Below are 12451 nucleotides of genomic sequence, written 5' to 3'. Positions count from 1 at the left end.
GATGTGATTTATAATCACATGATATTCTTGTTTTCTCAGAGCAGTCCTTTAATTTGCCGGGGCAAGGATGCAACCCGGGTTTCCGAGCAGCTTTCTCAGCCCACCCCCCTTTGAGCTTTCGAAAAGCAGACCAATCAGCATTTGAATCCCTTTCTTAAATGAGCCACTTTTAAATTCAGACTCGTATGCATGGCTGCTAGTCATTCCTCATCTTTTGTTTTGAATGCGGGTGTCCTGGTGTGCCTCAAAGACGAATTAGCCCACGGATGACTGACAAGACATGTCTTCTACTTCAAGCGATAGCGGTTTGTACTCTTCCAAAGAAGATTGCAAACAGGAAGACGTTGGTGCTTTCTGGATTTCTGCTGCAACGCATTCATGTCACTTCAGAAAATCAGGATTAAGATTTGAACTCGACAAAGCTGATTATTAGTCCCGCCATGTATGCAAGAATGTGACTGCAACAAACTCACAGCTGGCGTTGTGTCCAACATAGCGCGGCACAGTGAGTCAAAATGTCGTTTTGCTCGACACGATGCACTTTTGAACCCCATCAAATCCCAATGTTCAAAACCGAACTGGGTTTTTCAGGTTCCACACTGATGTGTCATGAAATAGAAAGCAAAATAAAACCTCGGTCTGCTAACTCTTGATTACCACCCAGCTGCATTTATTCTATTTTAGGGCTGAAACGATTCATCGAATGCAGCAGAACGAACGTAGCAAAACGCTAGTCTACGATCGCCGACGCGAGGCAACGCAAACATCGATAGCTAATTTAATATAGCACGCCTCCTCTCGTCCGAATACTTATGACACCACGAGTAGCCGAGGATCGACAAAGCCGCTGGTGTACTTGCAATCGCTTTAGGCCTTTCATAAGCATAGCAGCTAACAGTTAGCTACAAACTCTAGTCTCTCATTTGCTGACACCCACGTCACTCACCAGGCCGGGCCCCACATTTCAAAGGCCACATGCTCAAAGTCACCGAGTAGGGAATGTGAGGACGGCAACCCCAAGTGGACAAAGATAATACCTGGACACTAGATGCACATGTTTACAAATGCAAAACAGTTGTTATCCAATAACTCAATAAATTGATGGCATGATCGGTAGAATCGTGCGAATTTGTCCATTGGAGACAAATAAGGTTTTTCTTATCTTATCTTATTCTAGAAGTATTTGACAGCTGCTGCACTTTCCTGCCTTAACCTGATTTCAATCCGTAACAGGACTGCAACTAACGATTATTTTAATAAGGTGATTACGCTGTCGGGTAATTTGTCAATTATTAAATGAATTGGGCTTAGTCGTTGATCAATTGTTGCACGTTGAACCTGTAACCCGGTTTCATGTGTGCATGTAAACTCAGCCTGTGCGCTTCCTCGTATTAGAAATTCTAGTGTGCGGTGTTCCTCGGGGGAAGGTGACACAAGACACAGGTGGAATTCGGCGGGCTCAGGAGGACTGATGGATCATTTTTCATCTCGATCATGAATAATGGGATTCATTGAATCGACTTTAAATTACTTTTTCCACTTCGTATCCAGGTTATTTTAATACTCAAAGTTCAACATTTACATTCTCCAACGTGCTCTTTCCCCGCCCATCCTGCACGGCGAGCTCCATTTCATTCAGGATACTTTAGATTCAGTCAAAGAGGACTTGTGTAAGAAATTCCAAGGGGTGGAAGAGTTCCGAAGTCACTTGAGGGGACCACGTGTCGCGTTGAGTCAGGGTGGGGTCAGTCAAAGAGTGTTCTTGGCTGACTGCGGATTACAGTTTGGCATACAAAAACAAATCCCTATTTTTATCGTGCGTCATCTGTTTTGTTGTGCTCTTGAGATAGTTTCACATACAAACGCATTCAGAGTAAAATGCATTCCGCTTAATTTATGGAGCAATACCAAATTAGTACAACAGATGACTCGCTATTGCCCCAAAAAAGTCAGTGAGATGGTTTCTGACCAAAAAGGGTCATCCGATAACTAAGTAACCGCTATCCCTGAACGGGTTCACCAAACACAAAACACACTACCCCTAGCTATAACACATGACAACTTTAGAATAAGAGTCTCCCCCCCCCCCAAAAAAAAACAAAGAAGAAGCTATTACTTGAAGTCTTTGAGAGTCGTCAAAAAAAAAAAGTTTGGATCATGCAATTAGTTGAATTGTAGGCCCCGAGGGGCATTCAAATGTACCAGTTCGTCTGTAGTTTGTCTCTTTGTTTAGCCCCAAACGAGGTCATTTTTGCCCACGGGGAACCAGTGTAGTTAGGTATTACCGTAAACCTAATTATAGGCCATGGGGGAAAAAAAAAAAAAAAAAAACTTCACAGACTGGGCTTCTTACTCCGCCTCTCTCACCTACTTCTCTGAGTTTAGCTCCTTCAAACTCCCATGGGGCTTGTTGACAACATGACGCTGCTATTTGGCGGGCAGGTCCATCGGGGTTGTTTGGTTCCGTCACATTTGAAGAGAAACAGAAATGTTGAAGAGCCGGTCCGTTGTGTACTTAAAGGACCGCCGCAGCTTGACAGCGGGATTGTCAGTTGAGTTTCTCAAGGCTGTTTAGGGGGGGTGGGGGGTTTGGGGGGGCTAACCTCACTCTGTTAGGCGGATTTTGGATCGTGGTCTCATGGGGATTTTCAAAGGTAGGATCAGAAATCATGGCTTTTCTGTCGCCTCGTATTTACATTATTACATGTTGGCTTCCTTCTTGGGTGTTATTTTCTCAGGGCTTCGGCGACCTGTGCGTTTGCTCTTTTCTGCGGGCGTGTTTGGACTGCCAAGGATTGAGCGATTATATTCACACATAGCTATGATTCATCCACGAAAGAAAGAATGCGCGTAAATCTAACAAGCGCGGGTGGCCATTGTTTGTCTTCATGCTAGTTTCGGTTGCCCTGAAAGGTGGGATGGTCTTAGCCGCCCTTAGACGGCTTTTTTTCTGGGAGTGCTCCGTATAAAAGCCACGGTTGGTGTGTAGTGGTTCACTTGCCTGACGTCTGGGAAGGCAGCACGGGTTTAGTTCCGACTCGGTGTCGGCGTGATGGTGAAATTCGTATTGCACAAGCTTTTATAGATGTGCTGGGGGAAAAAAGTATGTAAAGACATTTTTGAAATCAGCATCAAAACTATGTTAAGTGACAGCCATCTCTGATTAAAATTTGTTGTCAACCAGTGTCGTTCGTGTTCAAACTGGATCCCACGTCAGTTCAAGTCTGTCTTTGTGCATCGTATGACTCAAATGCAACTCGCAAAACTGACATGTTTTGACACGTGAGAAAGGGTTTTATTTTGAGGTCATCACTTAATCACAAAGAAAATAAAGGATCAGAAGAATGTCTAGGCATTAACTTAAATCATAACATTTATGGCCTAAATCTGAAGCTGAATTCGTCAATTCATGCTCTTTTTATTTTTAGGGGGCGGAGCATGTTTTTGCACAAAATTTCTCCCTCTTGTCAGGTCAAACGCACACGGATTTGGCCCCCGGGCCTTGACTTTGACACATGTGATGTAAACATTAGCTGACCATAAACAAGTTATTTTAATCTGAATTTTTTTTAATCGTCTGATTAATTGGTCTGATTAATTGGTGATCAAAATTTCTTTTTCTGCCATATATCGCAATTGGCATGTGCCTTAAAAAAATCAAGTTCGGTCAGGCCTTATTAGTAATTTTTTATCCATTTTGAGCTTGCAAAGTTTTTCAAAAAAAATTGATTGAACCCTTTCGGGGACAGCGGTTACTACAGTGGACAGTTTACCATGTTATCAGGTAACAGGGTGCATGAAAGGGGTTTTAATAGGGCGTTTGAATATGTTTCAATTTGTTTAAAGCGTGCGGATGGGGTCAAGCTAACATATCCCCCCCCCGCAATAAACGGGGGTTCACCAGACAAAGGCAGATAAATGCCGTTTCAACTGTTACGTTTTCCTCCAGCTGCAGTGATGATAGCCTTTCGCTTTTACACTTCCCACTGTGTGTGTTTTTTTTCACCGTGTGTCGGAGGAAGACACGCGCGGTCAAATTGAAATTTCCTGGCTGCTTTCTGGAAATAATGCTGCATGTCATGGATTTGGGAGCTGCAGTCGAAAGTGGGAAGGAAGAAGGGAGGGACGGGAGGTGTGTTGCAATAGTATGAATGAGTAGGAAAGGAATTTGGGAGGGCCCCTTGGCGTACTCCGTGTGGATACTTTTAGTGTCTGTCGTCGAAGGCCGGTGCTGGCACATGATTCAAATCGGGTCAGACAACATGAAATGCCGCCTCGTTGACACACTCCCAGAATACCCTTGAGTTGTTTTACAACGAGCTAGCCGCGGGACCACCGAGTGCATTTCATACAAAGACCCCTCCTTTAACCCTCGCTAAAACACAAGACGTGTTTTTATGTCCTCACTGTAAACAAGCCGAGCGTCTGGCAAAGTGACTGTCAGCCTCGGTTGAATTATCTCATCTGTGTGTGCCGTAAGCGCTGCCTTGTTTAAAGTCGGCAGGCGCACATACATGGAGAGGATATGACCCCTTAAGCCGTTCAAGTAAGAGCTGTCTGCACCCGAATGGACTCACTGAGGCTTTGGAATCGCCGGTTGTCTGCTCACCGGCAAGCTATTACAATACGTCAGCGACACAACAAGACGAGTAAATGGGCTACAAATACTGCTGGCTGCTCTGCCATTTCGTCATATACGTTAACTCAACACCACCTAACCCCATCTCCGAACAAGAGAGCAGGAGGCGAGGAGGAAAGGGGAAGTGGCAGGAAAACAGACCAAAATCCAGATGTCAAGGGGTAAGTCAATGTAAGAGACAAGTTGCATATGAGATGCTAACCAAATGCGAGAGCGTCAGGATTGAAACACTTTGACACGACTGGCGGCTTTAGGGAACGAGCCAAGTAAATAAGGACCCCTTTAAAATGGTTTGTAACTGCCTCGTATGTTCCCCAAAAATTGCTTTTCTATTTGACAAGGCTTTAGTGACATCTTGTGGCATCCTAAGATGTTTCTGAGAGAGCATTGAAACAGTTTAGAGGCAAGTTTTTTTAGCGAAGAACCGAGGAAAAAGTGGCTACTAACTTGGTGCTATATTTAACGAATTCTCTGACGACTTTCGTGGTTTGTTTAAAAACAAAAATAGTTAAAAAAGAGCTATCAAGTAAGAGAGACTCTAGGAAAATAATGACTTGGCTGTAGAATTTCACAAGTGAAATGTCCAATATCTATCACATTCCTTCAGGTTTCTATAATCTCATTTAAGGGCTATTTACAATTATTATCCCCACTAGCGGATTACTCGAGTGTCAGTGGGGATTGTATTATTTCAAAGTTGAAGAGTACTTTTGGAAAGTCTAGTTTCTCCTTTCATGGATGCAGACTGTGGGATGTGCCAGAGACTGGAGACTAATCAGAACGTCTTTGGCAGCGATCTGCAAAAAAAAAAATTTTTTTGGGTAATGGCTCGAGCCTGAACACACTGGCTCAAATGCGGATCTAGATGTTTGAGATCAAAGCTAAACATCTCATTTTGTAAATGGACAAAATGACTCGTCTTTAAAAAAAATAAAATAAAATTGAATTGTATATGTTTTTTTTGGTGGGGAGTGGGGGTGAACATGTATTTGTCTGGGTTTCATTATTCGCATCACCACACCTGACATTTGTTAGCGGCGCGCGTGGATGTTTGATATCTGCTGCATACAGTATATGTATTTATGCATGAAGATGTTGACAAGCGACTCCTAAATTGGCATCCTGCCTGCTTAAGCGTTGTAAATCACGTCGCCCGCGCTCTGTGTAAGGAAGCCCCAGCTCGGATTTTGTCTCTAAATCTTTTGTCTAAGTAGCATGCAGATGACAGCTGCGGTGCATCTCTCCAGTCGTAAAAATTCCTTGTACAATCTTATGTTTCCCCAAAGAAAACACGCGCTTTTGTCTGCTTCTGCCAACGCGTCATCGCAGGTGCCCGACGTGTGCGGCTCTGACGGCGACTCCTCATCAATATGCATCGCCTCGGCACCTTGTGTATTCCGCTTGCTCATTTTGTCCGTGAACCGCAGGCCAATGGGAGCAAAGGCGCCCACTTATCTTCTGGCAGTTTTCATTTTCATTTCCTTCTTCATATTTTTTCATCTTTTTAAATATACAGTGGAGGCCTTCGCTTACAAGTGGCCCAACTTATGAGTTTTTCCACTTGAACGTCATAGAACAACTGCATAGCGAGACTCCATAATGGGAGTTTGGTAGTTTGGTGTCCGTCGTCCCTGGACCGGTATTGTGCTCTACGCTCTCTTTAGACGCTTGAGACAATTCAGGGTAATTTTCTTTTTTTCAAAATCTAACGGGGCGGCCCGGTGGACGAGCGGTTAGTGCGCCGACCTCAGAGTGCAGAGGTCGTGGGTTTGATCCTGGCTCCGGCCTTCCTGTGTCGAGTTTGAATGTTCTCCCCATGCCTGCGTGGGTTTTCTCCCGCATTCCGAAAACACGCATGGCAGGCTGATTGAACACTCTAAATTGTCCCTCGGTGTGAGTGTGAGCGTGCATGGTTGTTTGTCTCTCTGTAACCTCAGATTGGCTGGCAACCGGTTCAGGGTGTCCCCCGAAGACAGCTTGGAGAGGCCCCCGCAACCCTTGTGAGGATAAAGCGAATCAAAAAATGGATGGATGGGAAAATCTAGCAAAAATGGTGCTTGTTGGAGGATCTGAAACAGATTGACATTTTAGAAAATTTCATGGTCACAAAACAAATTAAACTGGGATTTTTTTTTTTTTTTTTTTTTTTTGCTTCTGGACTGTGTGTAGTTATCGGATGCCATAAACTATTCTTCATGTTGTCTGTTGTTGTACCAAAGCCATATAACGTTGATTTGCACGGTCACCGACAGTCTTCTGGCCATATGGTATGTGTGAGTGCGTCCGTGTGCGGGGGTGCTTGTGCCTCGCTGTTCGCGGCGGCGCGTGACCGTTGATGGCTATTTAGTCTTCTGTCAATGAGAATCAAGGAGAGGCAGATGCATGCACGAGCTTTGCGATCAATCCAGATGCTGATCAGGTGTGGGTTTTTTTGTTGTTGTGTGTGTCCAGGCGAAATGCCAGTCCCCGAGCAGAGTCCGGTGATGGAGGAGGGGCTTCTGCTGACCTCCCGCAGCCGTTCGGCTGGCCGCAGCACGGAGCCGATCAACACGGCCAACAATATTCTGGCTTCTGTGAAAGAACAGGTAGCGTGCCACGTTGCTCGCGCCACTCAATGTACACGATTTACCAGGTTTCAATACCCAAAGTCTTGTCAAGCAGTCAAACGCTTTGCCTGTAAGTCGTATCTTTAGTTGGGACCTATAAAGTAAGTCATTTTATTCATTCAATATTTTTTAAATTAAGCAGCCGATTAATCGGTCATTAGAATTTTATGACGCCAAATACCAGAATTGGCATCAGCACCCCCCCCCCCCCCCCCCAAAAAAAAATCCATATCGGTCGGGCCCTACTAAATATAAAGTTGATGAAACACAGAAGAATAGCGTCGCACCCGAGATGCAGTAAAATGTTAGGATTTCCTGATCACATTTTTTTGCACCCAAGTCACTTATTTTTTTGGTTTTCCGTGTCTGCAATGAAGAGGAAAAGGATGGTAACAATTTTTTTTAATTTTATTTAATTTTTTGCCTAATCTAAAAAAAAACACAATGTGCTAGAAAACAAGCCAGGATTTTATTTTTTAAATCAGCTTCAGAAATACATTTAGGAACATAGCAAGCCATCTCTGATTAAAATTTGCTCTTCACCAACGGAACCAGAAAACCTTGCTAGAATAAAGGAATGATTCAGGTCGATGCGTTCAAATCCGGCATTCCTGCAATCATTCAACAGAGCATTTTCAAGTAACAAAAAGACGTAATAATAATAATGCATTTTATTTAAAAGCGCCTTTCATGCCACCCAAGGACACTGTACAGACAATAAGAAAATACAATGTAAAAATTAGTAAACGAGATATTATATAAAAACAGGACATAAAATCATAAAAACATAGGAAATGGAAGAGCTATGTGTTGTAGGCAATCCTGAACAGGTGTGTTTTTAGACGGGACTTGAAAGTGGACGTGGACGTTTTCTAACAATGACGGCGCACGACGGCATCCTCACTTAGTTCTGCATTGTTTGTTCTGGAATTTATCACTCTGGGAATCCAACACAGTCTGTGACACTTCACGCAATCCCTCCAAGGACTGTTGACTTCTCTGCTGTTTATTTACAAAAACTGCACCCAAGTCACTTCGGAGCTTCCTGGAAGAAAGGTGGCCTTTGTTCGCCCGAGTAAGGAAAGGAAAGAGGCAGCACCTGTCGATGTCACTTCCTTCCTCGGAGGGTCTTCGCGATCGTGATTTGTCCGGTCCGAGCATGATATCCGCGTAGCCGAACAGGAAGAGCGCCTCGCCTGCCAGAGTTGTGTGGTTTTCATTGACCTGCCCCCCGAGGGGATTCCTCCCGTGAAGCGTAAAACCATCGCCGCGTTGGAAAGTCAGATGAGAGGCTGGGTGAGAGTGAAAAGGGAGGAAATGAGATCCCAGGCCAGTGGGTGTATTTCTTCCCCTTTGCCTTCGCTGGAGGTTTTCCTTTGATTGTTGAGATTTTCGAGGAATCCCACTATGCTCCCCCACTCGGCTGTAGTTTCGGTGAAGGGCGAAGGATGTCCGAGGGCTTGGTAAGTCTATTTTCGGTTGTTTTTTTTTAGCCCTTCATTATCTGGTTTCTTTCCATGTACTTGTTAATTTCCTGTTGCTCTGGTTGACTTTTTCGCTAGGTTTCTCTCTTTCTCTCTCTCTCATGTGACTGAAGCAGGCAGACTTTGCCCACATGCCCAAACAAGGGCAGCGGACGCTAACATTTTATTAGCCGCATTCTTCCTGCTGCTTCGTTTGTACTCTATCCCAAACTTCGATTCGTACGGGTGGAGTAAAATGCTATTTACATCGGTTTTCAAGGCACTCATTTTCTTGACAAATACTTTATTTTTTTTTTAAATTCATGCTTGTTGTGCGTACAGCTATGTTGACATCATGCCGAAAACGGAATGTATGGGAGTAATTTCGCAAGGAGGCTTTTTCTATTATGAGTCTTGAGTGGAAAAACTTTGGGAATCAGTCAGTGTGGCTGATAGCTTAACCTCAATTATTTTGACCGAGTCATGAATAATTCATTCCCCCAAGCAATAGTGTTTGGTGTCGAACACTTGGGCACTCGTCAATAAAAAGGTTGAAAGTTCGAAGTGAAAAAGCAGCGTGGAATTCCGTGAGACCAATAGTGATGGATTTTCAGTTAATTGTTAACGTCCTGCTTGTTCCTTTTGAGGCGGTGTGCGCATTGAGAGTAGGAAAGTGTCGCGTTGTAAAACCTCACAGCAGAAGTCATATTTGAAGGTTTTGGAAGAAGAAAAAAAAATTAATAATCAAATTCAAAAATCACAATGAAGAAAATGCTTTTTATTTTTTTTTATTTTGATATTGTGCCAGTAAGTAAATCATGACTTTTGCGATTATGTCATTCAGGCTGACAATATCAATACTTGATTAATATCACAACTGCAGAGGATGTTGCTAGTATTTTACAACTTTTACTTAATGATGCTTTTGACTTGAATGAAGTAGAAGTTTCTTTCGGCTTTTCCCGATCAGGGAGATTTTCAGAATTCTCCAGCGTGTACTGTTGGAAACTAGCAACTATCCACTCTGAAGACAAGCCACCTGACCGTAAAGATTGACGTGACAAGCTGAGATTCATCTCCTTATCGTGATGTTCTACTCAAAAGCTGTGCTGATTTCAAATCAGCTGTCCAAAGATCCTCTCCCATGCCTACCCGTTAAAAAATGTACTTGACAAATACATTTGTCCATTGCAATCGGATTCCAGTGGATGAATTGAACATGAAGCCATGTTTTCCAGAGCTGTAAATATAGATCTCTTTATCCAGTAGAACACAGAAAGTCAGGACAGAATTTCCTGCCCAAAGTGTGCCACAGAAGATATTTTCTCTTTGTGGGCAATGATCTCCTACCTTGGTACGCGTAAGTGAATAAGCCCCCTAATTACAATTGACTGCCCATTTTTCTCCACTCCTCCGGTTTTTATCCGCCTCCCTCTCCCCGATGCGGCCTCTGCCGTGACAAAGGCGAGGGGAAATGGAGACCCATGAGCATCATGGCCTCGATTATGGACATGAAAATGGAAGCCCGGCTCCAAGCAATTACCCCCGCCAGGGAGGACGAGTGCTGCACATTCGCAGCGGCGGCATGCAGGTGAAGGAGAGTGCTCTGGCGTGCGGTGGAAAAAGACAAAACACTTTGATGTGGAGGCAGGGAAGGACAAAAAAGAGAGAGCGGGGGCTTGATGGAGAATGGTGGCGTTAGATAGGCTGTCAGCTTTGAAGCCTTCTCTAAATGTATTGTGGCAGGCAGCTGTCAATGGAGAGCAAAGCTGAAAATCAGGAACGAGGAGACAATCATGTGACAAGTTGCCAGAGGAGTGTTGTGAGTCGGGCCTGGCACAACGCTGTCTTGTTTCGAATGCAGCTCGGGGGAACCCCCCCCCACGCCTAACTGTTAATTCTCATGAACGTCACTGTCATCATTATAATTATAATTATCTCCCTGATCACCACGCCGGTAGGAAGCAATACATCACGCACTTGGAGAGAAGGACGGTGTACAACCACCCCCCACGATTCATCTTTCACGCCCATGCTATTTTGTGCATTTGTACCTTTTTTTAATGGGATTTTACTAGGGCTGAACTATTGCAAGGGCTACAATTTTGGAAGAAGCTTCATTTTGGTCGGTTGATAGGCTTTATTTCGTGTAAGAATCTGATATTGTTTATTGTAATTCACATAATGTATTGCTTGTGTTGGTCCAAAAAATACATGGGAAGAGGACTCGAAAGAAAATAAGGCATTTTGGATTATTTTTCAAAGTGTAAGCAACAGAAATGGCCATGCATAACAATGTATTTATTAGGGATGGGCGAGTACTGATTGCAGCTTTATATTAAGGAATAGGTATCATGGAGAGCTCCGATACCAACTACCGATACCTAAGGCAAACCCAATCTGACATCATGTAAGTCCTCCTGAGTCATCTACTTCAGAAAGAAAGGTCTTTGTCTCCAATTTTTAGCCATTGTGTTCAATGAAACTTTTTATATCAATATTACTAGACGACTCCAGCGAGTCTGTTATACTTGCGGCATGTAGACCACGCCCATCTCCGGTGGTGAATTTGAGGGGAATGAGAAGAGCAGCTCCGATTCACTGGGGATCAAGTCACCTGTGCTTGCCTCCCACAACGGTGCAAACGCCCATTTATACAGCGAAAATACCAATTGAGGAAAAAAAAAAACTCCATCCATTTGCGCACTAGACTTGCACTGAGCATGAAAATGGGGTCCTCTGTGTTCTCCAGGGCTATTATGAATCAAACAGCATGGGCAAATGCAACGCTGTGCCGTTTTAGGCTTTTGGCCGCAACACAGAGTACCTTTGTGCGATTGTTCAAAACATCACAGAAAACCTTTTGTAGCAGTTTGCATGCTCTGGTAACACTGTGCTGGGCAGCTCCAAACACTTAGTAAATCAAGACTTAATGGAGATAAACAATTTTGTTAACGTTTACTTATAAACCTTTCGCTGAATCTCCACATCGGTGGCTTTTATGTGCAATTATTTGAACGGCAGAGTGAATGCAAATCAGGCAGGGCTATGAAGACATTTAGAAAATAGGTGAGTGGGAGTCCATCAACCTTTGCGCTTGTACCAGTTCACTTGTCAGCATGTCCCCCCCCCCCCCCTCTCCCAAGCAGGGGAACGGCTGCTGTGCACTGTCCCAAGACTTCTACCATTTCGAATTTAGCCATATTTTCACGGAGGGCCAAAAATAAAGGATTCACTCTCTATGTGTTTAGCTTTATCTTTTGCTGTTGCAACAAGGTTGCAGTAAGGCAGCATCCAAAATGTCAGTTTGGTTCAGCAAGGAAGGAAATATTTAGTTGACTTTTGTCACCCACCCAGCAGTTATTGCAAAAGGACAAGCCTCAACAAGGGGTCTTGCGAGAACAAGGGAAATAAAGTGACGCCTTTATTTTGGAATATCAGAACCTCAAATAGCCTTTGAGGTTCCGCATGTATGATTGTTGTCTACTTGGGATCTTCACGTTCCACACTAAAATAACTGTGACTTGGACTGTATTTCAAAGGCGGAGCCTGGCATGGTGAGTGACGTGGGCGTCAGCCAATAAGAGTTGGCTGGCTTTGAACTGGCTAATTTGGCCCGTCCGCGTGTTGAGCGCTTCACCGTTAGTCGTGGTGATCGGCATACCTTGTGTGCTGCTTATTACCGTTTGCTTTCTCGAAGTTTCAATCAATAAAGTGATTGATAGTGCACCCGTGGCTTTGTT

The 12451-nt window shown here is 44.0% G+C and overlaps 1 protein-coding gene across 6 annotated transcripts in view; it reads left to right on the top strand.

The window, feature by feature from the left end:
* pkp4 (plakophilin 4) overlaps positions 1 to 12451 on the top strand; it is a 53657-nt gene that overhangs the window by 10470 nt on the left and 30736 nt on the right. For 3 of the 6 annotated variants that reach the window (XM_086123298.1, XM_086123297.1, XM_086123294.1), the window contains exons 1-2: positions 2566 to 2654; positions 7091 to 7224. In XM_086123298.1, coding sequence (XP_085979424.1) covers positions 2639 to 2654; positions 7091 to 7224 — 150 coding nt within the window. In that variant the 5' untranslated portion in view covers positions 2566 to 2638. Of the gene's footprint in view, positions 1 to 2565; positions 2655 to 4556; positions 4801 to 7090; positions 7225 to 7927; positions 8709 to 12451 lie in introns of those variants that run through there. The other 3 variants (XM_086123295.1, XM_086123296.1, XM_086123299.1) reach the window with 3 other exon arrangements.

Source organism: Hippocampus guttulatus, chromosome 11 (genome assembly GCF_054856545.1).
Source record: "Hippocampus guttulatus isolate MCC_2025c chromosome 11, RoL_Hgut_1.0, whole genome shotgun sequence".
Classification (NCBI taxonomy): Eukaryota; Metazoa; Chordata; class Actinopteri; order Syngnathiformes; family Syngnathidae; genus Hippocampus; species Hippocampus guttulatus.
The sequence above is the reverse complement of the archived record's forward strand: the minus strand, read 5'-3'. Positions and strand labels throughout refer to the sequence as shown.